At 41.0% G+C, this 27,485-nt stretch overlaps 1 protein-coding gene across 2 annotated transcripts in view; it reads right to left on the reverse strand.

Moving 5' to 3' along the window:
* The window catches only part of GABRA5 (gamma-aminobutyric acid type A receptor subunit alpha5), a 53,199-nt gene extending 26,439 nt beyond the window's left edge, over window positions 1-26,760 (reverse strand). For both annotated transcript variants that reach the window (XM_085321566.1, XM_085321567.1), the window contains exons 1-4: window positions 26,675-26,760; window positions 18,310-18,431; window positions 17,029-17,096; window positions 16,696-16,916 (exon numbers count right to left, since the gene is read on the reverse strand). In XM_085321566.1, the coding sequence (XP_085177692.1) occupies window positions 16,696-16,916; window positions 17,029-17,096; window positions 18,310-18,431; window positions 26,675-26,760 (497 nt within the window). The remainder of the gene's footprint in view (window positions 1-16,695; window positions 16,917-17,028; window positions 17,097-18,309; window positions 18,432-26,674) is intronic.
* Window positions 26,761-27,485: the final 725 nt, after the last annotated feature.

The following is a 27,485-nucleotide window of genomic DNA, read 5'->3' on the forward strand; positions in this document are numbered from 1 at the left end:
TCTTTTCTAGGTGCATCCAGCATGTAGCACAATGGGAATTCATTTCCAGTTAGGCTGTTTTGATATTTGCCTAATACAAATGGTTTGCTCAGGATGGTGAGGATGCAAAACTCTTGTTTTACATAATGAACACCCATATGCCTTCCTCATTTTATGCAAATACTTTGTCTCTGAGCCAACAGACCAGAAACACACAAAGCTTCAAAGACTGCCCTATGCTAGGATAACCCAGGGACCTGCTGGAAAGGAGCCCTGGTACTTTATCAAACTTCTTCTCTAATGGTCAAAATTCTGCAGGTAATTCCCCARTGCCCTATCCCCTGAACACAAAGGTACCCCTTCCTGTCACTAYAGCATCACGAATCCATACTTCCCAACCATATACCCATTGCAACATCAAAGTGAGTACTCTCGTTACAAGAACTTCTTCTATCCAAAGGGATCATAAAGCGCAACAATCTGTCCATGTACAGATGGCAAAACATTCAGCCAGCCCAATTCAATTCAATACAATCATGCCTTACTAGGGCACTCAGGCTACATGGACGATAAATTGGGGGAAACAATTCTGCCCTCTGCCAACACACAGAAATTCTGGAGCTTTACCAATAGCTGGAAAGGACAAAATAAGCAYGCAGCAATGCAATAGCATCGTTGGCTAGAGATCATATATGGGGAGAAGCTGAGAAACAGTGAGTAGAAAAGGGAAATTGCAAACAGTAACACAAGATATAAAGATGATAAACCATATAAAGCAAAAGGAAGAAAATCAGTTTCAGAATAGAGATAATGTATCACTTTGTTAGAATAGGCAGGAGGTCTGCAATTTGGAAAAGAAATGAGTGAGGCTTGAGTTATCTGCCCTCAGGCAAAACTGATCTTGGACTTCATTTTAGTAAAAGAAATATCAAAATCACTAAAATATGGAGCTGTCTGCAGTAGAGATTGCCCTTGGGCACCAGAACCAACAGAGTCACAGTTGCTGGGAGTGCTACATGGATGAATTTACCAAGCTAGTGCTAGTAGCATCCTGTCCAGTACTTGTATCCCTTTCATAAAAATCACTTTAATGGATATTTCAAAGCAAGGTGGACATATTCCAATATACTGTTTTATTTTCTCTAGTAAGCATTGTAAATTTAATTTTCTTGATAAACTCAGAGGACTACACCTTGCTCCAAATGTCCATAAWAAAGCTGACATGTTTTTACCATAGTTCACCTCCTGTCTCTCTGTCTACCAATTGTCTGAAGATGTTGTCTCAGAGGTTGCAGTTTGACAACACTTTTAACACACAGTAYTTGTCATCTGCAAACCTCAAAGGAAGGAATGCTTACAACTATTTTACTACCAGAGCAACTGTGGAATCAGGAAGTCACGTGAATGAAGATTCAATGCAGAATTATGAATAGGACTTTCTGCTTCATTCAGCTGTCCTATGAACTGTATCTTTCTACCTGCATCTCTGGAAAAAAAAAATCTTAGGTATAATGATGAAGGCTGTGGATGTTCCTCAACTGTAGATGTGGAGGAGAGAGAAGTGAGGATGTAGTGCACAAACATGACCGWGAGGAATTTAATCAAGTCCCTCTAGAAATTATTTTTGCTTATTTTAAATRAAAAGATAACACATAAGACTATACGGCACCTTATTGTCACAACTTCTCCTAGAAGCTGCAAAGAACTTGTTTCTACCAGGGCTACTTCCACGTCCTCACTGAATTCCTTATTCTGCAAAAGGCGGCATATTCTTTAGGATGGTACCTGGTGCAATCTTTTGGGTTTAGCCCAAGGGTAAGGAAAACTGAGTTTAGCAGCTGCACATTTACTTGGCTACAGTCTTTCCTTTCATTGAGTTCTTTGGGTGAAAAAGTATCTTTTGCTGATTATCTCTAATCTCCTTTTCCCATGCCTCTGTTCCAGGGCAATTAATGTTATTCACATTATGCTATCCATGCAAGTATGTAGCTGAGCCTCTTAGATAATTTAAAAAAATTTTAGCAGATATTCTCCTAGCTATCTCTTATGAAGTATTCACAAATCAAAACTTGTATAGTGCCTTGTAAGATGCATAGCAACAGAGAACTTGACTGTAGATTTTGAAATATTGCACAAATGTCATCACTACAGCTTTCTGCAGGGCTTTCTGTGCTCTCCAGTAGTTGCTTTTCATTAATGTGTGAGAACTTGAAAACGGAGTTACGAAATTGGCTTGTTTCAGAGAGACTGGGTTTTCTACTGCATAGAGAAAAAGAAGCCATGCAGCAGCCATCTCTGATAATCTGAGAGGTAAAAGCATAGGTCACTGCATACAGATTTTCTTGAAGGTGCAGAGTACAACGTATGTATTTAGATTTTAGCTCCAGGAGTTGTAAAGCAACTGATACTTGGTCTGCTCCTTTGAATATCACCTGAGATATTACAGCATTACTTGTGCCCCTACCTGACTGGGAGCTCATACCTTCCGAGGGAGAACTCCCCAGCTCCACATGCACAACACCCACCGAACACAGGGAGCTGTCAACACACTTTTGGTTTTAGCTCTGTGTTAAAGCTTAGGTAACCTTTGCATACCCTAGGTTACACAGCTAATTACAACAAAATTACTCCCTCTTTGCATTTACTGAAAGAAGAGAAAGAAGGTTTTGGCATGCACGTAGAAAACAGTCTTTATCTAACACTTTTAATGTGGTCACTCCAGAATGATCTTACTCTGCTTATCGCAAAAGTTATCTGAGGTTGACACTCTCCAAACCAGAATTTTTCTGCCACAGCACTAGAGCTGTTAATACCATAGTTCTTTTAAACAAAAGCATTTAAAAGCTTCCCCTCTTCCATTATCATTCTGTCATTTAATAAAAAAACTATGGGATTAGTTTCACTCAAACACAATTTTTGMCAAGATCACAAGTTGCTGTTAAAGGCATTTACAATGAGTGGTCAAAACTCTGATTTTATTGAAGTTAAAAGTAAAATTCTCCCTGACTTCAATGGGGGACTTCAATGGGGCCTGTATTAACCTAAAATATGTAAGAAACTCTGGTTACTGATGATGATTTATTATTAACTATGAACTTTCACTTTCATAATGCTTCAAATACTCATACTATTATCCAAAAGCTAAGCAACCACTAGTAAGCTATAGCACGTCTTAATTTACTGAGAAAAAAGCTAGACATACAAATTGCTTTATGTATCATTCATAATGGTATGTGAAAGTGTCACTGAAGCTATATTATATATAGACTTTATTTTAAAGATATAAAGTGATTATGGCTGCTCTGTTCCAACAAAATTTGCTATAGACATATCTACCCATCTAATAAATATACACCAATTCAAATAGCAAGATTTCTTAAGTCCAGAAAAGCCACCATCAAACATTTTTGCTGGAGAATCAAGCATATCAATCTTTTCTAAAAGTTGTTCATTTTTAACAGTCTGAGGGGAAAAAGTGGTGYTAAAGTCAAGGATGTGGTGAGAAAATAAAGGCAGATGTTTGGGACCCAGAGATCCATCTGGAGTGTGTTTCAAATAAAGGTAGGAATTTCTCCGCAGAAGTCCCAGAGGCACAAGGCACCCTGCCCTGCAAAAGCCATTTACAGTAAGCTACGAGGGCCTCCTCACTATTTCTGTAGTTGTTCTAGAGGGGATAAAAGAAGTAGCACAGTTGTTAGGGGCAGGGAGGTGAAGGACAGGACAAGCTCAGGGATGCTGCAAAGTGTTTCTATCAATGCAAGGAAAGTCTATAGCTACATGTMGGTGAAGAGCTCGGTGATTCAGCAAAGCTAACATCTCTTTGCTACCCTAGATATGTATAAAATGCTTTCCAGAGTATTATCTGGAGCTGCCAGACAGGAGGTGAGGGCAGTCACTTGCCTAGAAAGCTAACAGACAGTAGTAGCAACCTATTTTTTCTTATCAGCTACTACGTTTATTATGCAAACAAATAAAAACAGAGAGCTTTAGAAGGAGAAGGGAACAGAAAGGCAGAGTCACCTCTCTTTTAGGAGACCTTAACTCAAGATAAGTGTTGAACAACTGTTACTCATGCATAGGGAATCACTGCAGGTTTTGCTGGCTCTGAGGTACCAGGGCCAGAGAGAAACAAAGCTCTTCTGCCTGTTTGCCATAACCCCCAACCAGCTAAGTCGTCTCTCTTGCTCTSCATTGCCTGGGCCCCCTGATTAAAGGGAGCATTTTAAAACTGCGCTTTGGGCCTACCTGTGCTGGGAGCCAATTACTACTCTGTGGCTCCGGCCAGAATGTGTTCAGAAGAGTCCAAGTCCCCTTCCCAATAGAAGGACTTAAAAAAGGCAAAACGTTTGCTTGACACTTGCTCTAACCTATACCACGAACTCCCGAACATGTCAAAAAACAGTTAAGTGGTTTCAGTTCACCCAAGCTTTATCCCACCCAAAACGAYAGGCTGGCTCTATGCAAAGAGCAACTTTAAGGTCAGGTCAGACTATTATGAGGAATAAACTCCAGGAGAAGCTTCCATGGGTTACCTGCTGCTACACAGTCTTTGCACAACCATTCATGCCCCRTGGTATCTCCAGTACAGGCTCTCATATGCTCACACAGATAATATAATAACAGAGAGTCATATTTTTTTGAAACTGTGAACACACTGTTAGGCTTGTAAAATTACTCATTTAGCTTTGAGTGAGGACAAAACTACTCACTTCATTCTCCCACAGTTATGTCCTGAGAACACTTTTCTAATCAAACTGTTACTGCTTTCAAAGGGTTTTAAAATAAGACATTTTTCAGGCCCAAGTAGAAACTGTGTCTAGGGAACCGATGCCTGCCTGTGTTCCTGAAGAAAATGCGTATGTGTGTTTATAAGAATGTATATAAGGATCTTTCCTGCTTCTGAAGCACCTCTCACATAGTCCTAACAAAACCAGTGCATGGTGGTGACAGTGGGTAGGTAACCATCATAGTAAAGAAGTGTTAGGATATAGACACACCTTCAGTCATGTTATTGATAGCTGTCAGAATTATCCTAAGGCAATAAGACCTGAAACTCATACCTAGTGGGTGACTTCTCTGCAGTGTGGTTCAAGGGGAGAAAATTAATTATGCCCAGTAATTCAAACACGGTCTTGCTCATGAAGCTCCATCACTGTGTTGGATAAATGGCCAAAGAAGGATCTGAGGCTTTATTCTACCCCTTTAGGTAGGGTGGGGAGGCATTTCACCACTCTGCTTCTTATTTCTAATGTTGATGGCAAGCTCATTTCCTTGAGATTGCAAAGTGAATATAGACTTGAAATACAGACTTGAAATTAAAGCTCAGAGCTCGAGTGGTTTGTACAAATTTCTGTCTTGGCCCATTTCTGCTTTGTAATTACTCTGTCAACAATACTACTCTTTTCCTACTTCCCTGAGATGTGTTATCTTTGTATGATACTGAAAGGTGCTTTGAAAATGTCACAGAGAAAAAGCTGGAAGGCCAGTGGAAGACTAATAACTCCAATTACTGATGTTGTGATCTGTGAATACATAATTCAGATACATGGTGTACTTGACAGCAAAACTCTCATACTAAGTGAATCAAATCCTTAGCATGGCTTTAATTGCCTAGGTTAGCTGTGCTGAAGACTAGGTTATCTTGAGATGATCTGAGGGGGGCAGGATCAGTAATCTCAAAAGCTCCACCACAGGAATGACTTCCCTGCACATAGAGTACTTTGGTATACCCAGAGCACACCTTTATACAGGAGCAGGGGAGATGTTCAGCCTCTAGATATGAGAAACCACCAATAGGACACTTTAAATTAACTGATGTTTGGCTGGAATTTTGTGGGTTAAAAAGAATCACATTTCTAGCTCCTGGTCAAAAGTTATAGAAGAGATAATACTTTTCATTTTATAACATTTCTTCTATATGTGTTACAGCAACGAACAGAGCATTGAACTTATGCCTATCCATCSTCATCATGAAAAGTATTACTCAAGTCCATAAGCAAAGTAAAGCTTGTTGGAAGAAGTACTACTTTCATCAGACTAAAAGTGGCGCAGTCAAAAAAACAAGCTTTTGGGCAGCTAAGTCCTTCTTTAGGTTCTCTGCTACAAATCTTACCTTCTCGAAGAAACTTTAGGCCAGTATAGCTAGSCAACTATGAATGCTATACATGAAATGTATAGCACTGTATCATACTCATCTAACAGAGAGTTTCACTCAAAAGGCTTTCCATGCTTTCTCTCCCTGCTCGTCCTTTATACATGAATCCTTCTTGACCACCTATGACAAAGGCCTTCAAATTTCTCCAATGTGATGACTTCTATTGTTACTTAATTCTTGCATTAAAAAAATCTTACTAGAAATGGCAATGCTGAGAAGCTGTTGCAGTTGTTGGTACTAGTAAAATGGGAAATAATGYGTCAGCCAGCCCATACTTCATTAGTATGGGTGGGTTAATGTGGTGGCCACAGCACAGCAGACTTCAGATTTCATGCTGCCTGCTAGGCAATTTGAYCGTTGCAGATCATGTTGCAGACCCAAAGGGGCCTTTCTTCCCCTCTGTTTCTACTGGTCACCCTATCTCAGATCTGAGTCGCACAGCTGCACAGCCATCCTCTTCCTTCCTTTTGCTCGTTTGACTTTTACATTTGTACAGACAGGCAAAATATGTAACTGCTCATAATATTTCCTATTGAGAAAAATAAGCTGAATTTAGAAAGTCATCTGTGGAGATGGGGGGACCAGATGGGCTGTATCAGCCCATTTGGGCCATCTTACATCATGACTGGGATGCACAGAGATGGGAGGGTGGGTAGGAGGGATGATGCTTTGGCATCCAGAGCTGAAATCCCTGCTTATTTTCCATGGTTTCAAATGAACAATCTACAGCTCCAAAACATTACACTGCAGTTTCCTTTAACCAACTCTAATTTAACACTAGTCTCTTCTCAACCTCTTCACATTTCTAAGCCCACCTCCTATGTCACCTATCACAAAGATCCTGTCTTTTGAGTAACTTACACGTTCCTGAACCTTTCTGTGTGAAATGTTCAAGTGATCTGGTGATATGCTCTTGTCACATGGCAACAYGCGCTCTTCCCCCCTGCTCTGTCAAACGTCCATACGTTTTTGTATGTATCCGCATCGGCACATGGAAAAGGCTTGTTTGGMCAGCCAGGCAGGACATTGTTGTCTGTTCTTTGCCCTACATCTCTGAAATGCTACATGCTTCTGATCAGTAGAGCTTTGGAAATGACAGGTAAATGGCAGGCTGTGGGTGTTCACTACTCCAGGGAAAGAAGTCTCCTGTCCTACAGCTGCTCCCACCACATTCATTAAATAGTTTGCTGCCTCAATTTACCATCTATTTGCCATTCATAACACTTCCAAGAGCTAGAGCCGGCTATTACGTAAGCATCTATTTGCTAGTAATCGCATGACCTGAGAGAAAGAAGGGCTAAATGGGCCTCTTAGTGACACTTGACTGTCTCCTTACTAAACCATGTCTAACAGGATTTTAAAAGGACACGAATGTGGCATATCAGTGTAACTGCTGGGAATTATTTTTGCAGACAGATACTTCTACTCAACTACAGATGCCCTACTAAAGGGTTCACATTTATTTGAAAGGGTTGACAATAGCCCCAGGAAGAAAGATCCAGTGGGACCTCCTTCAAAGGGAGGAGGTAGGGGCCTGATCTAAATGACTGATATGAGGACTAAGAGGTACTTCCACCCTCTTGGGCCCATTTGCTCTTTCCCACTGTCCAGCTTTGTCTCAGGCCCTTCCTGGKGTTAAGACCCAGCTGTGTACTTACTTGGCTCCTTCTCTCCACCCAAGTTTCCCTGGAAAGAAGAGGCAGCTATGCATCCAGGTGGGAACTCCCGGTTACAGTCAAGCTCAACAGTTCAACTTCCCCCAGAGCATGYGCCCCTGCAGACTAACACAGACTGAGCTGTACCTACTTATATCTCAGTGACAGACCACCTTCAGAAGTGACAGAAGAGCAAAAGCAGGCAGAAAGTGTAAGATGTATTTTACCATTAGACAAAGCAAACATAGAGATAGTATTTTAAGTAATGCTGAAATTTGTTTGTATAATTGATGTTTTTAAGATGCATAGTTAATGGCAGAACCATGTAGGAATTTATTATTTTCCGGACTCTTTTTCTTATTTATTTTGCTTATCTTTCAGATGAATTTCTGATGCAGAAACATAGCATTTTTTATCTGAACAGGACATGTGACTTGAGTGCATTAGGCACTGAAGAGATGATTGTGGATTAATCAGACARCTACATAAAGTCTGACTGAGCTGTTTAAACAACCCGAGGTGAATCTACCCTTCCAGTCCCCAAATTTCCTGACTCAAATTCCTGACTGGGAATATGTGAGGTGAAGACCACTCTCGCAGAAACTCTTCCTAGGCTTTTACACTTGATAGAGTTCATATAATGGATGTGACTTCAGGAGTTTAGCTAGAGCCTTGTGAAAAAGACTTGTTTCATCATTGAGAGCAACCCGATAGAAGTAACGGTTTAGAATTTTTAGAATGATGCAAACATGACTAYAGGACATACATTTGCATATGAGGTTTCAAGAAATTTTAGCTTAAGAGTAGGAACAGAATAAGCCAGGCTGAACATCAAGTTAAGATAAAATAAAGATCTCTTAGAATGTAAATGAGATCTCCAAAGGTAGTATCTTAAAATCTCTACAGAACAGAGCAGTCAGTGGAATGGATTACTGCTAAAATGACAATCCGTGTGTATTTTTTCATCTACACATCAGGAGACTTTCCTAAAGAAGCAAAGTAAAAAGAAAGAAAAAGAACAATGAAATCTACTCTATTCCATTAAAAAAAAAAAAAAAAAAAGTAAATAGGAACCAGACCATTGCATGATCAGTAATTCATTGCATGAATCATTACATGTTCAGTAATTTATTGAAGCTGAGAAATCTAAATTATCAAGAATTTCCTACAGGGTAACAGTGACATAATATAACCTATGAACAGTTCACATATAATAAGACTTTAAACCTGTGTTAATTTTTCAATCTACCATAATATGTTCATCTGCCCAAACTTTACAACATGCTCATCCTCTAAACAGGAAATCTCTAATACTGCATACTGAAATTCGAAAGGAATTTGGTGTGAATTAACTCCAGTATATGAAAATGAACTTCCCATATTCTTTGATGTTGAGGATTTTCCTTTCAAGAGAGTCAAACTAGAGAAGGTTTTGTTAGGTTTGGATGTTACCAAAAAGAAGAGAAGAACATTGCTCTGTGCAAACTACAGGTCTGCACCTGCAGTAGGTCAGTGGGGTGAAACACAGGTCATCTAGCTATCGCTCAGCTTTAGCACGCCAGCCAAGGCTGTGCCATACCTGTAACTACAAGCTGGTTTTAGGAATTTGGAAAACATATGTCCCCCTCAGTTGACTTCTGCTTTTCTCAGCATTTTTTGTCTCAGTGTTGACCCATTCTTCCTGTAGTAAAGCCCAAGGTAGTGAACCACAGTGTAGGACAAAGTGACATACAAAAGCAGGAAAAGAGGTGCTTGGCATGTACCACCATGTATACCAACATTTCCAAAACATCCTAGACAAGGTCCTTCTTTTCTTTGTTTTTGAAGTAGCTCTGTATGCTCCTCAAGCCCTTTATTCCTCACACATACACTTTTACTTTCTGACTGCCTCAGATCCTGACAGACCCAACCTGCAGTACCTCCCACTTATTCCTAAGTGACTATCAGTGCCAGGTATCCTGCTCCCCAAAATCCTTCCATACCCATTTCCTGCAAAGCCTGCTCCCATGTAAGCCCTCAAAGGTATCTTCCCAATCCTGCTGTCTTGATTCAGCTATGGATTCCTAGCACCCACCACCATCTAGCTGGTCTCTCGCATCCCTAGGTAGATACCCTCTAGCCTCTTCTGAGGGAATCCATTGCTTTATTCTCATCTCTCCATGTGACATCCTACCCTTGTGCAGCTATGACTTGGTCAAGACAGCCAGTTAAGTGCCTCAGGAAAAAGAAGAGCTGCCAGCCCAGAGAATGGGGTGGAGGTCAGCATGCACATCCTTCCCAGCCTTCTGGCTACTGCACTGTGCTCTGCTCTCCTGTCCCTTCCATCTCCCCATAGGCAAGACTGCAATTTACTGGGATTTCTTGTATTCCTCCTAAAGCATATTATGCTCCCTCCTGCGCCGATCTAAACAAAAGTGGAGGAGAAACACAATCTGAAAGTGCTTACATGTGCTGTAACTACACAACTTTGGGCAATACATTGTACGGCCAGGAAATGGTGCAAGTCTCACACAGCACAGCCATGGAAACAGCTGCTGCCTACAATGGTCCATAGCTTTAGGCAGCTTGCAGGCCACCGGTCTCCAGACTACATGAACATAAGGTGAGAAATACAGATGGAAATAGCTAAATAGGGTGGAGCTCATATGACTCAATACCAGTAYCAACTGATACTCTAGGCTGATGAGCCTAGAGTAGTAACTCTAGGCTCCCTTTTCTGCCTGTATGAAACAGGCGKTCTTGAACTTTGAACAGAAAGAAATAAGCATCTCTCATACTAAAGCAGACATCTAAAGTAATGCAACTGACTCCTTAAAAGACTCTCTCCACTGCACTGGGAGTGATCCTGAGCTGACAGACTCAGCCGCAGCTATTAACATTATAGATGAATAAAGTTAGGTGAGGTGGATCCCACCCATGCTGTCTGGTGTACTCCACCACAGCATACTTTACTTGTTTGCAGTCTGATGTTTCAGCACAAGCATAAATGTATTTCAGGGGATGCCAATTAGGCAGATGATGTTTTTAATTTTACTTTAAATGAAATGACTAGGGAGTTCCCGACAATGTTGTACTCCCTTGGTAATAAAAAAGATAGCATAGCCCTAAACATTTTTTCATATCTACCAGGTACTTCCAAAGCCCCTGACCACAAGAAGCTGGGATTTATCTGTAGATTTGGGCAAAAAAGAGTCACTGATGCAGCTGTGCTTTCCTGGAGATTCTTAGAAGACACCTGCCAAGCCAGTGTCTCTCTCTGATTTCTGGTCTACTAGCYCTGGTTCTTCATGAGCAGCTAGGGCACCAGGTCATCCACTTTTCAGCAGCAAATGAGATCTCACCTGGTTTGTGCTTATAGCATCAGGGAACACTAGCAAATTTGGCAAAAATTGCACCACCTACTCTAGGTAGAAGGATATGTTTGATTTTGTGTTCAGCACAGACCTGAAACTAAAGTTGGATCTTTTGTAACCCCTCAAAGACCAGGCAAGCATCTCATCCAAAGATGGGTTGGTTACGGTTTCGGTTTTGTCTTTTAATCAATTTTATCCTTGCTGTGAGAGTTCCTCTCTTTGTGATGGAGATCTCTGCAGGGCTCTCCYCATTTTTTATTATCAGTAGAATAGGCTATTGTAATCTACTCTGCATATGGACTATATCTGGAAACCCCTTTGGATGCTGCAGGTAATAATTGCCTATTTTGAATTTATTACACCACAGACTCTGATTCTTTTCTTTTCCTGGCTATAGTTCTAGCTATAGATTTTTTMAAAAAAATAATGAAAATTGGTTCCTTGAAGGACAACTTTTGAGATTTAGCGGTAATGTGCAATAAAAGCAGAAATACTGGAACAAGAGCTCTGCATACTATATTCAGGGAAGGTCCCTTCACTTAATGTATCCTTGTTATCCCTTGTTCTGTCAAAACCTGAACTGATGAAAGGCAGCTGAGAGTACTTGGCACCACCACAGTTTTTCAGCACTCTGCAAGATTCAGCCCAAAGTGAAAAAAATCCTTTTTTTTCCCTGAGATAAGCTGGTTGATGATTTGTATATGAAAGAAAAGGCAGTAAGTCTTTAAGAGGGGGAAAGGAAATGTGTATTTGTGGGGTTTGAGACCTCCCAATTAGTTTTATAATACTTATACAATGCCCAAATTATTGCCAAATCCTTTTTTTATAAATATAAATGGATGCATAAATGAAGTTTTCTCTCTGAAATAAGAACAAGATATGCAAAATAAACAAAAATGTTCCTATCTAGATGACTAGCTAACTGAAAACTAACTAAGGTCTTTTAAAAAATGCAGGTTAGCTGGTATTCCTCATTTGGGGCCATATAGGCATATATACATCTGGGAAAGTCCTCCTTCTGGCAAAGTAAGCACTTTGAGAATGAACATATTTTTCATAGAATAATTCTTCCATTAAAAAAACACACCCAAATCTTGCTTTCCCAATGGAAGTTTTGAAAATAGCACGACATCTTCCAGTCAATTCTTTTTATAACCGATACCTCTATCGTACAAGAAGGTTAGTTTGGTCATGAAATGCTTCATATATGGATCAAAGCATCATGCAGCTGGAACATACGCATGCTTGCACATACAAACTTAATGCTCAGTGCTTGTGTAGGAAACTATTTTCAGCAGAGCTAAGTCTCTGTATTTACTACAGAGTATCAAGAAGTGGGGTTATGCTGCCATCAAGTGGATAGCTGTTCAACATTGCTGAATTTTAAATGTCTTCCAGGAATGATAAAGATAACTCTATTTCAGGGCTGTAAGAAAGATTTTGAAAGTTCTTAACTCTGAACYGATCAAGCGGATGTCTGCAGTCTCAAGCTGATAAATTATGCATTAACAGTGTAACTTGACAGATTTATGAGCGAATGTTCTCAGGATCTCTGGGAACCTTTGGTCATCACAGTAACAAGAGAAAAATCATTGTGTGGTACACTCCTCATAGGTATGACCATATGATATTTAAAATCTCAAATTATATCAGATGTTTGGCAATCTTAGAGATAGTAGAAGAACCTCAGGGTCCTTTCAAAGATAAGATGAGAATCTGGCTTTAAGGACCCTAGCCCTTACAATGACAAAAATATTTTTCAGTATCTACAAGCAGAGAGAAAGCCAGGGGAAACCTTCTCAGAACTGCTGTTCAGAGGCTCCGTTATGGTCCAACAGCTTGTCTTTACTGCGCAYGTTCTGCTTCACACAATTTCTGACCAAAAAGGCAGACTCGTGCCATTTTTAGAGCTGTACAGCAAAGTTTATCAAGCTCCTGTCTTTATAGTCAATTCCCACTGAAGTAGAAAAAAAATGAAGCTTATTGAGATATTCTGATTCTCTGATTCTCTTAACCTGAAAAGGTTGCTTAATGACTACCCTCATTTTCCAGAAGAGTTTTATGGAACAAATGAACTTCATACTTTTTACCGTTATTCCTCAGACAAGATAAATGAGATTTTTAAAAATAGTTCTGGGAACAAAATTTTAATTTTTGCCTCCATTCACAGTGCTATTTTCTACATAGACTACTGAAATATAAGGCTCATTTGCTAGCACTTTTACCATAATCCTATTACTAAGAAATCAACACTTAAAAACGTGCATGCAGACAATACTTCCCTCTAGGGGCAGAAATAAAATCTGCAGCATTCAATCCAATAGTGTATCACTTGTAAATCACATCAGCAAAATAAAACAGGTAAGAKCTACCAAATCCAAGACAATTAAATTTATTAAGTCATTCCCTGCAGATAACATTATTGCCTATGAAATTTCTTTAAAGAGTGTTCTTATATTCATGCAGAAGAGATTTAATACTATATATACAGTGTATAGAAGCCTATTTTTCACGTTTCCCTAGGAAAATATATCCCATCAAATTCCAACCTAGACAACATACTATGAAATGCAAAATGTAAACACTTTTTATAAGTAAACACATTTATAATGAAAACACATGACAAGTGCTAAAGCTGGAAATTTACTCAGCTGATCAAACGCGGTATATTTGGAAACCAAATAAGATAGAAGGTCACCACTGACTTTGCTGCTTTCCTCCTCTTCATTCAGACAGCCAGATGTGAGGTTGCAAATGCAATTCAGGCATCTCTGTCAACGACAGAGGGTCCAATCCTCCTTGCACAGATTACTCCTACGTACAGCCTGGGAAACGCACAGTTCCTCCTTGGAAACGAGAACTAAGAGAGGGCTGCCTTCAAAACCCCAAATCCTGGGAACCAGAAAGGTCTGCTGGGAGCGGCAGGAGATGAGACTCCCTGGCCAAGCCTAGTAGCTTCATGTAGTGCATCAGCACTGCAGTGAGTACTTCTCTGCTAAAAGGCCCTGCACTGTGTATTTCCTGGTGGAAAACCTTGCTCAGTAGCTCTGATGAGCTGTTACCTTCACCGGGAGTCCCAAAAGGTGTAGCAGCAGCTGAAGGGGGCTGAGTGCATGTCACAGCCATCGCTGCACAGCTGGGAAGGGGAGTCAGAAACAACCTTGCAGCAGAACTTTGCYCCCACTGCTGAAATGCCCATCATGAAAGACTGATATCCCTAAAGCAGCACAGCTCCTTACACATTACAGAAGCAGCCTCCGGACTTAGGTTTAAATAGAATAGCACATACACTTCATGTACGTTTATTAGATCTTAAAGTTTTATTTGCGATAATGGAAAGCAAGGTATTTCAAAAGCTTTGCACTCCATTTCTTATCACATACGCCATGGCTGGTGGGAATTTATTTCCGCACACATGCACACCCACACAYAACTCTCTCTCTCAAAAAAGTTGCRTTACATGCTTTTTAGGTTAGAAAAGCATTCTGCACGTTTCTGTAGCCTACATGAACGTTAATCCAAAGAACCTTTGACTGTTTCACTTCCAGTCCTTAGGCCCATATTCACCCACCTAACGTTAAAAGGCCTCCTCCGATACCTAGATAAGGCTGCTCCCTGAGCTGTTGYGTGGGCACTGTTCCCACGTTTCCTTTTTGTGAAAATGAGCTGGAAAAGAGAAGCAGTGGGAAGATGTGAAAGACTGGGTCAAGCCCAAATTTTGCTCCAGCTGCATGTGACGAGCAGGACACAGCCTTTTCCTCAGTATCCTTATAGCCTGCAGCACCTAATTTAGTAAGTCTAGCAGAGTCACAGGAGAGGCACTGCCAAAGAGCAATTCGGATCCAGCGGCTAGGTTACCTACTAGATACATCTCGCTCCACTAACCCCGGTGCCTCAGTTAATTGCCTAATGACTCTGTGCCTCACCGCACTTCTTCAACACTGCAAAACCCTGCGCTTCCACAGAAGTAGCAAGCCAGCTGTGAATCCACCACACCAAGTAATGTTTTCTTCCAGGCTGTTAGCCTGATTTGGACTTTATTTACACAAGTAATTAACACAAATAATCAAGAACTGCTTCTGTAGTGGTCTCTGGAGTTGCACTAGTGTAGTCCTAGCAGCAAGGAGACTGGTTTTAAGGCCCRAATTACCAGTATTTTTGTGAAATATAGGCTTCTCGTTGTTTTGACTTTTATTCATCTAAACATACACTGTATCACCACATTGTTTCAGGGGTTTATTATTATTGAGATCATTAACTCAGCAAAACGTGTGAGAAATAACAGCAATGTACAGCAGAAAGAAAACGGGAGACTATTCCCTACTTTTAAATGTGACCACTAAGCAAATCTAAGTATTTTCAGCRCTAGTGCTGTTACAACTGTGTGATCTAAAGCTGTCAGCATGTACAAAAGGACGCTTTACCTCTCCCAAACCTCTTTTCCTTTCAGCGGAGGGGATTYAAGGCTCGGAGCGGCGCGGCGCCCCACGCAGCCCTGCGGCCCCAGCCCTCGACGGGGGCAGGCGCTCGGCCTCCCGCCCGCCTCGCTGCGCGCCCGCTCTCGCCCCCGGGTCCGTGCCCCCCTCCTCCGCTTGGGAGCCCGCTGTCAGCCCGGCTCAGCACAGGGGGCCGAGGGTAGGAAGCGCAGGCACTTCAGTGTCTAACTTCAGAGCTCCTAACTGCTTTACTGGGTCCCAGGCATCATCCTGTGCTCACAGGTGATAAGCCTAAAATAACACTTTATTCCCCAGCAGGTTTTTCCTTTAATCTCTTCTGAAGTGTTGTCCGTACAACTATGCTTCCAGAGAAAACCTTATTAAAGGCATAAGGCAGTCTTAATTACTGCAGCTTAATTACTTTTAATGAGCAAATCACCCTACACTGGTGTGGGATTTGGCCTGAGAAGAATTTCAGATAATCCTCTAACATCACAGATATTGTATCTTATATCTAGGTTATGCAATGACGAAGCTTGACAGCGTCCTCTCATCAGATGAGGAGCACGACCCTGAAGAATTCAGATACTGACGCTGCTTCTCTGCCAGTATAATGCGCCAGCTTTGATTTCAGGAATGCACTCGCTACAATAGCTTCACAGGGCTGCTAGCTTACTTCATTTATCCCAGTGACGATTTGCCTATTAGTGAAATTGAAAAAATAATAATAYAAGCGTCAAGCGTCCAAGACGTACTGCCCCAGAACTAGGCTTCACTTTTTGGCCTTCAAGACARCTCTCTTGCAATCAGCATTGCAGCTGGAAATACAAATAATAAGAGAGTACAGATCTTCATAAAAAAGCTGGACTGAATCACCAAATCTGTTGAGAATATGCCTTCCATTTTATCATTTAGGCACTAGCAGTATTCAGAAGCTACAAATTAATTGGTGCTTGTAGGCAGTGATTATGTTTTCCACTTTTCTTGATAATWCACATAAATATGTGCAAAAGATTGCTTGCCTGGCTCTACTAGGAGTGGAGGAAGTGCCACTTCCCCCAAGTATTGGCAAAGCTAGCTGGGAAACAGCGTCAGAAGAAATTAAGGGAGGTTATTACCTCATGGTATACAGCAGAGTGCCGTCATCCTCGAGGCGCAGGAGCTTGTTTGGTGTTGTCATGTTGTGAGCAATAGACTTTTTGCCGTTGTGGAAGAAGGTGTCGGGGGTCCAGATCTTGCTGGCAAGCAGGTTGTTAAGAGGGAGGCGTTGCATAGGTCCTTTGAATCGAAGCCTTTCGTCCTTCCAGCTTTGTCGAAAAAAAACATCAATGGTGTATTCCTGGCGTAAAGAAGTAGATATATTATTGTCGGGTCTGATTAGAAGCGATGGTTCTGAAAACGACTCTAGCAAGGAAATACAAGTAAGTGAGGAGCCACGGACTAGAGCTTACCATTTCTGTGTCTGACACAGGACCAAAACTGGTAACATAGATGTCTGTTTTCACCTGAGTTATTCTCTCTGTAATAAATACAGGCTCTGAGTCAGTAATTACRTTAAGACGCACATACATTTTTCTGATGCATTTCCCTATTAACAACTTTTGAATCATCTAACACCCACCCCCCAAAATTTGAATTTAAGAAGATGTTTGAGGAGGAATTTGATCCTTGATCAAATACAAATGTCTACCTCTTTTGGAAGAGAGCTCAGGCTCTCTTCCTGTAGTCAGAGGAAAAGAACAGGACCTTCTCAGGTACAATCTTTCTGACCGGTTTAGATGCCTACTACATGCTGACATGAAGTGTACCTTAGAAGGGCCTATTTATTGCTACTGRCTTGGGTGATTTGCTCAATTGCAGACATCTATATTATAGATGTCTAAAGCTAGGTGAAATTAATTCTGCCCTCAAGGCTCTGAGTCTTTCTGGCATCTTTTCAAATCCAGGACTAATTTAATTTAAGGGCAGAATTTTCAGAAGTTCATTACATAAGATAGGAGCATCAAGCCCTATTTTCAAGCATCTCYGAGTAAAGTGAGAGGAGAAGGAGAGAAAGCAATGAAAGCAATGTGTTGGTCTCACAAGATGAAGAGGTGGGGGTAGCCAGATTAAAAAAGGGCCAGGAAGAACATAACAGATGGCTTACACATGGGTAGAAGATGAGAGAAATCTGGGGGAAAGAGAACTGAAGAAGGGCTCAACAAGGTTGGAATGGCAAGTAACTATTCACATGTTACGCTTTTAAAATAGCTGCTATAGAGGTTATCTAAATGACGTATCAATACAGAGTCACTGCAGCTATCTAAAAATGGATGGTTTGGGGTTCTTTTTTTAACAGAGATTTTTTTGTCATTGGCACAATTTTATACATGCTGACCAGTAGGGAACCTCAAAGCAACTTGCAAGCACCTTGTCTGGCTGACCTTAACAGAGAAGAGTACCAAAATAAATGAAAAAAAATGCAAACTGTATTCAGTTACAGAAAATGTGTATCCTGCATGCCTAGTCCAACCTCGTATGACTTCAGTGAGTGAAAGAAAAAACTTCRGTGACCTTTGTACCTGTTTGCAAGGAGACACTATTTTCTCGTCTACATTTAGCTAATTAAACAACTCTTTCTCCTTAAGACCTGTCCCAAGGGCATGTACCCATACAGGAGGGCATCAGGGGAGTCRCTATGCAGGAAGAATTGTCTAAATGATCCACCAGCCACAACAAAAGTGTTCTTCTACCTCCCAGTCCTGGGCGTAGTCGGTTGTCGTAACCGTCCAGCAGGCCGTCCAAGATCCTGGTGAATATAGTAATGTTATCATTGGTGTCCTCTTTCCCCGAAGCTGTGGGCATTTGCGAGAAGCTATTTTATGCAAATAAAAAGAAACATGTCAAAAGTTGTGCCAATCTTAAGAGGCTTCCTCTGGGCAGYGTAACTTGCGGGAAACTTCACAAAGGGAGCCTCCGAGCCCCCTGCTCTTTCCTCTGCCTTTTCAGCAGCTGGGGCTGTAGGCGACGTGACCCCTGGGATCCCACTTCCCYGGCACTGGCTCTGGCATGTGTCTATCCCCCTCAGGGAGCAAATTCAGCCCACAAAGCTAGCAAAAGCTGTTATTTTTTTTCTCAGGTTAGCTCTCCAGTCTTTATAAGCCACATCAGCTCACAGAGAGGTCATGCAAGCAGCATGCCAAACAGATTCTAATTTCCACAGTTTATGTAATTCATTCCTAGAACAACATATGAGCTCTGACTTCACCTGAGGACAAAGAACTCCCATTGGATTCAAATATTCCACCCTGGATTATGGGGGTACCTGAAAAGAATATTGCAGTACCGAGAATACAGTTCTTCATTCCTCTTTTGTCTTCTCCATAAATTACTCCTCCCTTACGGTATGCAAATAACAACCTGTAGTGGGCCTCATTCCATATCTTTCAGGCCAGATCTGTTTTTACTCTTTGCTCAGTATGAACTCCTTATGAACTCATCTTTTATTTCAGTGACAAGTACATATGTATTTCAGATACAGTCCTTTAAGCAAGCAAAACATCCCTCGTTTGTTTGTTTTAAAAACCTTGTCTGTTCAGGTGTCAAAGGATCAGACCAACCTATGAGGTTGGCTTACATAGAAAGTACCCACAATGATACTCTAGCTCACAGCACAACTATAACGTGCATTTTTAAATCTATTTGATTTTAAGATGCTCAGGAGAACCTCCTGCACACTAATGCCTTTGCTTACCCAAATAACAGATAACAGACACAAAAGCTTATCCATAAATGTGCTTCATCTGCAGCTAGCATGGACTATCTCTTGAGACAGCAAGTGCTTTTTCAAGTTCCAGCCTCTGCTGAAATTGCTAACAAATGTTGCAGCTGCGACAGAGCGCATGTCACCCCGCTAAGAACCATATTCCACTTCAMGCACCCTGCCTACAGACAGCAACCACTTACACTCAAATGACCCGAACTGGATGTGGACCAGTGACCTAGAGATAAAAAAAGATCCATATTTATTTATTACCAATCCCCAGGGAAATAAATCAGTAAACAAATACAGAATCTCAAAGCATTCCACAGAACAGGTTGTCTTGCAAGATGTTTTTAAAATACATATTATACTTAACAGAACAGGATTTATAAAAAGAAAGATGAGGGACCTTAATTAGGTTTTACTTGCACAAGGTTTACACTGAATATGACTTCCCTGACATCTGTGTAATCAGCTTGGGCACAGTCTCGAAGTTTTAGGGACATAAGACCTGGCTCATTAAGAGCTGCTAGTGGCCGCGTACTACCTCAGAGCCAGAGCCAGATGTAGGGACCCCCAGCCCTGCCTCAGTTCCCTTTACAGCTTATGTTCTTCTGCTAGGGAAAAAAAAAAGGATTTCAGAGTCTCTCAGGGAAGGGGAGCAGCTCAGGGCTGGGGGCGCAGTGTCCCGGGAACGCTGAAGCACATGCAAGAGCAAGGCAGAGAGGAGCCGTGGTAGCAGGAGCAACGTCCGCACTGCTGCGACGTCTCAGCAAGTTCAAAATYGGGAGAGCCCAAGTCCACCAAAAAGCTCCCTTTCACTGCAGGCAGCGGCATGCCTGAGAATCTCGCCCGTTTTTCAGGCCATCCCATCTCTCCAYGGTCTAAAGACTGAATTAGTTTTCACTGCTGAAACTACAACTTCTAGTGGATACATTATGGATACATTTGACTAAAATGATATATAATTAATCCAGTACGTCTAATCTAATTAAAGAGCACTAGACATCCTTGCACACCAGACCATTCAAGAAAACAGACTACATCCTTTTTTGTCAAACATAATCAAATGGATTCACTGTGCGAAGGTTTTAGTTGCAAGTACCAGCCTAATGAATATGGAGAAGGGACATAAACTACAGAGGTTCTTACTATTCAGTGACCATAATTAATGCATTGGTAAAATCCTAGAATATCGTTTACATTTTCTATCATTTACTTTTAGCTTGTTTTCATAAGAAAAACAGACACACATCACACAGTCTGCCTGTTCCACCCTATCAACTTATGGACCCACTTCCATTTTCCAGTGCATCTGACAGAGGCCGAGAGATCAAACTTTATTTCATTCTTACCAGTTTCATGAGGAGCAGTGACTAGACAAGAGGAGAGCGATCCAAATTAGTGCTTCATTAAGTAAAAATGTGAGGTCAGCAGTCATCTATTCCCTCTGGCTTGCCGACCAGGCCAGTCAGCAAGCATGTAGCTCAAAAACTGCCTCAGCAAAAGCAGTCCACCTCCTCGCTGGTAATTAAGAGATACGGAAGAGACTTGCAGGGTGATTAGAAAAGATACTCTGAGATACGGACTGCAGAGATAAAATGCAGGGAGACGGCTGCTTGGGACGCAAAACAGAGCTGGGATGATTGCAGAGGGATGGTGCAGGAGAAAGAGGATACAGAAGCTTAGAAATCAAGCCTCACTAGTTTCTCTGCTCTTAGAAAAGCTTGTATTTTTAGCATGTAATTTAGTCTGAATTCAAAGCTAACTGAACTCAGAGGAAAGTTTTCCATTGAACTATGTTTGTGGGGAAGGGACAGAATATACCTCGTTCTCATAATCTCTCCCCCAAATCCAGCATGAGTAACTGATGTCGCTTCATTCTATCTTGACTGCATACACCTTTCATAAAAACAGTATACACACCTCACATACTGAAATACTTGCATATGCATAAGAAAACCGAATTAATAGATGAAAAAGATGGAGAAATGACTTAGGATGAAGCATCATAGAAAATCTGCACTTCGTCTGTACAACAGCAATCCAAATTAGATTTGGCAGATCACACACAAAAAAGGCATCTGAGGCAGAATTACAGAGAAACGTCAGTATTATTCAAGTTGCATTTGTAGATGGATCACTGTTTGCCACTAATGCAAATATCACTTTTTCTTTCACAGAAAAGAAAGCATATAGTTWATATTTTTGAGAAGGCTGATAAAATATTAATTCATATTTTGGAGTAAGTGCTGAAGTTGTCTTTTACGACATAAGAGCATTAAGAGTGTACTTGCAACATTATATGAATAAAACAGTGATATCCTAAATTAATTGCTGCCATACATATAAAGATTAGGTTTTATTAAAAACTTAGTAGGGACTATTGTCACTCAGCAACCAAAGCTGTTTTTTAAAGCAAACTTTTTCAGTTCTGGAATAAAAATAAACCTAGAAAAAACCTTAGCGGATGCTAAGAAAATTCAAAGATAATTAAATTAAAATCTCATTATAAACATAAACTAAACCAACCAGGAATACTTCTTATCACATTTATTTAATATTGCAATTTTTGTGTGACTGAAAAAACAGAAGCCACAGAAAGCATGATCAGTGTAATATCAGGTAACTCCCTAAAGATGCTCAGCTACCTCTTCTGATGAGYTCCCCATTTACCAGTTAAACATCACTACCTTTATTACCATTTAGTCAAAATCTTGACAGATACTATTCATAGCTTAGTTGTATTGAGAGCAAAATGTATTCATAGATATTTCATGATTTTCCCAAAACTTTGAAAACAAAAAGGAAAGTTAGATGCTGGAAAATAACTGGGAAATATTTTGCAATTGAAAGCTGTATTTTTCTCTCTCTAAGAGTCGAGTTTCCAATAACTTGCTTTAAGAAAATCAGAATTACACCAGAATGCTCAGACAAATTAAGAATTTGTGAAAAAGAAAAGGAGAATGCATTTGCACGCTCTTGGGATACTGTCACCTGGCGAAATATCACAGGAAATGGCTATTTTTTTTAAGCTAGCTTCTAACCATCCCTTTCCTACAGATGCTTGAGATCTAAAAATTTTGGTATTCTGTAAATTTGTGCAATGAAAATTTAATTCTTTCAAATCAGGTAAGAAGGGTAGGGGAGCAAACTGACTTTGCAAATAATTAAACTTTAATGGCCTTTGCAGATCCTTAAAGAACAATTTCCTTCTTYTATTTTCCAAGAGCAGTATTTTATTACCTTCTGCAAATGAGCAATTTGTGAACAGTGGAACTCAAGTCTGCTCTTCACGGGGCAATTTCTCATAATCCTTATCCCCCTGCACCTTAATGTCCCTTTCAATATCCTGAATTGCTCCTAGAGTTACTAACTGCTCCTAGGACTCCCAGCTCCTCCCAAGCCCCTCAGCTACAGGTTCACTAAGCGGCAAGACGCGCTGCGGCTGACCCTGCGCTAAGCACGTGCCGCATGGCCTGCAGTTACACACCAGCTATTTGGCCAGCCAGGAGCCCAAGCAGAACAGAAGTGCTGCCACTGTAGCTTTCTGTTCAGCCGAGGGATTAATGTCTGTCCTTCTCCTCTGAGCAGTTCTGGCAACTCACTTATTTTCCCAACTGTTGAAATTCACTAACGGCTTCAAAAAGCTACCTCGAAAGATGGAGAAGGAAAGGCAAACAGAATAAAAAATAAAATGGACAAGCGTGACTGAATGAGCATATGCTAATTCTCACAAAATTAGTCTAAAAATACGGGAAAGAACTCCCCAGCATCTCTAGTACTTGAAAGGGAATAACTCAGCAGGACTAACTGCTCAGGGTGGCAGAGMCTAACTTAAAACAAATTCCATGGTCTACGGGAGAGGCATGTTTAATCTAAATAGCAGGATTATGCTCTTAACGTAGTGATTTTGAGCTAGTAGAAAAGTATCTGACACTATAGATACCCCACAGACTGAATTCTTGCAGTGTACAGAAAACTCTTGTGTTGTCTTGAGCTAGAATTAATTGGGATCTTYTGTTCCCCATGTTCATACTATTATAGATATTATTAGCAGATGCTTGAAGGAATCAATTTATACATGCTTCCTGCTAAGCCCTCTGTTTATCTAAATGGTGGTTATACCAACGACATCTGTCCCTGTTGGTTCAGGCTCCAAGACGGACTTCTGAAATCGCACATCTGAAATGCAAGTGGGCGCAGGGACTTTATAACACCGTCACATCCCCAGAAAGCTCCCCGGGACAGCCTGTGCCGTGCTCCCCAGAGAAAGAGGTGCCACCTTTCTCTCGGGCTGCGGAGCCGGAGCACCGGCACAACAGGGCGGCTGTCGGCAGCRGCGATCTCCTGGAAACCACCCCACAACACATGGTGTTTGCCATTTCCCTCCCTCGGAGTCACAAATGCGGGTCTTCGCCCAGCGCCTGAAAGCGCAGGAGGGCCAGCAGTGCCACAAYGCCACTAGCATCTGGCTGGACGGGACCCCGAGTGATCTGATTTCTATCCTGCGGGGTGCTCAGCTGATATGTTCAGCATCGCAGTGTCACTCTTGCARGGCATCAGTCTGGAGAGGGCGGAATCTGAACTATTTTGAATTTCTACTGCCCTCCTGCAAGGAAAGCAGCCAACTTTCATGTGTTTTTTTCAGCCTCAACTCTGCACACCTGAAACCTTAATTGAATTCAAATGCAGGAAGTCAGGCTCTGTCTCATCTGAAAAATACTCTTCTCTGTTATATTTGATTTTGAATCATTCTCTAATATTGTTTACTTTCAATACAATTGTGAACTATCTTGAAATACTTTAGTGAAATATCTCAGCCCAGAACGTTATACAACTCAAGACTTAAGTCAAGCAAACTTGAAAAAACTTTGACTTGAGCTGGACTGCTTATGCAAAACTAGATTTATAAAACTCTTGCACCAGCAATGGTGGGGTGTCCACATACTGTTTTCCTTTGCTCTATACCTTTGAATTTCAATTCAGTGATTTTTTTTAAATAACTTTTTCCAACTATGCCTACAGTCCTCCTCTGCAGTCTATTATGTGGACAATCCTCGACAGTCATTCCGTATTTATGTTAACCATTAATCTGAGACTTTTGCTGAGATTTCTGAAGTAGCCTAGGAGACTGAGATGCATAATTTCTGTTTATTTTACTGGGTATTGTGCATCAAAATCCCCCAAAGTGGCTTTGACTATGCCAGCAAAAACTGTATTTATGACTTAATATAAATATGGAATGGCTGTGGAATATAATAGACAAATCTCTGCTTTCATCTGTAATCTCTACTGTATTTTGCTTTTAAATACGAGCTCATTTGACCAATCACTTTTATTTAGCATACTGTAAAATGCACTGAAGTGTAACAGTACATTCCAAACATAGATGAAATTAATAAAGAAGATTCTGGTAGCAACAGCAAATATTACCAGTATGTGATTCTGGATTGTAGCAGTTAGTATACCAGCCTACATGTAAATTGTACCATTCTGTCCTGAAGAGTCAGTCCCAAAGCACTTAGCAAATTACACTCAAACTGCTTCTGCCTCTGAAACAGAGACACTGGAACATCCTCTGTCTTTTGAGCAGGGTCAAAATTCAGCCCTCAGGCAGCATGTGAATAAGTGCCGTGAATTGGAGCTGCTTATCTCTGCAGGCCCTGACTAAAATTACTAGTTCAGAAATGGGAGGTGGAAGGGAAGGTTACGTGATAATCTCATTTTAGTGCACAGAAGCTTTTTTGACTAACTTACAGAAAACAAGCGTCCTAGTTTCACGTAACTGTCCTGTTCCAATTATCAGATATGCTACAGGTCACGATTCCTATCTAGGACTTGGATTCATTACTCACTTTCTAGCAGAAACAAGACAGTTAAACCTTCTTTTTAGTAATCTTGCATATCAGTGCTTCTCTTAGAATGAGTAACACCTATAAAAGACAGAACGTCATCTGACAAACCCCACGCCAAGAAGGGTGTGCTAAACTCCTGATACTTGCTACCTTTTGTTGGCATGAAAGAAGATCAGAAGGGACTTCAGCTTACAGTCCTCCTAGTTTTATCCACACAGTAATGATCTGGAAAAGCACTACCATTTCAAGACAAGCTAAAAGCAAGTCCCGCGTTATCTAAGGCCTCTTCATTTTTATCACAAAGCACCTGATCTGCTTTTATGAAGTCCAATGAGAGTTTTGTCTTAGACCACAGTGAAAGCAGGATCCAGCTTTTCCAAGGTGGCAGCTTGCATCTGTTTGCCTCCCTTGGAGTGTGCAATGCCACAACTGCTCACACATGGCACTGTGGTTACACATTTCTGTGTGCCTACGTAAGGTGCACCATGGAGATAGGGCTACATTTTGCTTACTGTATACACAGTCACCACTCGAAGTACGGTCTTTCTTCTAATTCTAATCTAGAAAAAATTACTTTGGTTGAACCCGTATTTTGGATCTTCCTACAGAAAGAAATTAATGTGTTTACTTGTGAAAAAACAGTTTGGGAGAATTCTTTTTTTTTTAGTGTAGCAAAATCATAAATAACTGTTCTCTTCCATAAAATAGAATCAACTTGTATTTCCAGGGCCCTTGCTAAATGCTTTCTCTACACTCATTTGCATAGTCTGAGTTTGGTAGGTTCATGAAATCTCTGGGATAAGGTAGAACACGTAGACTGGGATTTTCTGATTGTTTTTTCGAAGAGCTATAGCAGGAATATTTCTTCAGTATAGCTTGCAGAATACTATGACTCAGGAAAGCAACCAAAGAAAAACGCAAGGAAACAATTCGTTGTTAGGTTGCTTCACGGAAATGAAATTTCCAAGCTGTCATTCTGAGTAGTAAAGATTTTCCCTTACTTATTAAGGAGCCTGTAACAGCTAGAAGCATGCGCTGCGTCCTGTTACCATAGGTGTGCTCTACTGCTTATAGCCTGGACTTGCCAGGTAAGAGGGAAAGATGTCAGCACTCCTCATTGCAGCCAGGAAGAGTAAAGAGCACCACAGCCCAATGCTTTGCTATACTCAAGACCATAAATACATACTATATATGTATGTATGTATACACACACACATGCAAGATCATCTCCATCTCAGGCCTGGCCTCTCTAGCTGTGAGCCTGAATTCCCTGTTCCCGCAAAGACTTCCTGCAAGAGCGACAAGCGAATAAGGACTGACACGAGACAGCTAAATTTGCGTAGAAAAGAAAACTGCTCCCTTTCTCTTGACATCAGGACATTAAGATCAAACGCAAAGTCTGCTTGTTTTGTTCTGCTGTTCCACACCGCATGGAGCCAAAGCCTTTGCTTTCCTCAAAAACCCACAGCAAAAAGTCAAACACAATTGGCAACTTACCCGAACTGACTGGCTAAACTCATGGAAACGCAGAAAAGGAAGAAGTTTTTGATCATGATAAAGCCAGAGAACATTCCATTGTCCATTCCAGATCAGATTAATAGTGTAGGTAGTTGGTTTGGTAAAGGTATTGCTGCACACTTTGTTCTTAAGCTGCAACAATACAGAGAGAAAAAAGATTACACATTCAAAGAGCAGGACGGTCGAGTTCAGCTACCACCGCATCTTTTGCTATCTATGTTTTTCACAAACTTATCTAGGATTATGTAAACATCATCTGTTTATGTAAAATTGTATATCTTCAAGGACATGTTTTACCTTCTGCTGACAGCAAACTGCAAAACAGGAAAAATTCTCTTTTAGCGGCCCAATTTTCCTTTATATTTGTTCATCAGATCACTAACTACAGCACCATTCACTGTTTTCCAAATGCCAATTTGGACGCTCTACCTATGCAACAACTTCCGTACGCCTGCAAACCCAGGGATGTGTGCAGCCTCCGCAGCCCTTCCTTCCATCACAATTTTTCCCCTTTAAATACTCAACTTCCCTTTCCAAAATCCCAGTTAAAATGCCAAGAAACACCTACTGCTTCTTGCAATCCAAGCTGCTGATACACGACTGAGTAAAAAAAAGGGGGGGGGAGTAAAAAGTGACCTTCCCCGCAAAGGCACATAAATCTCATGCTAGCATGAAGAATGACAGTAACCGAGCTGCCCCAGCAACTGCTGCTTTTTGGATACCTGCCTCAGCGGCCAGATCACCAGTTTCACTACTGGGCACTAACATTTTCCTCGGTGCCCTATTAAAA

This window comes from Rhea americana, unplaced genomic scaffold (genome assembly GCF_003343005.1).
Source record: "Rhea americana isolate MKP2758 unplaced genomic scaffold, rheAme1 scaffold_7, whole genome shotgun sequence".
Taxonomy (NCBI): Eukaryota; Metazoa; Chordata; class Aves; order Rheiformes; family Rheidae; genus Rhea; species Rhea americana.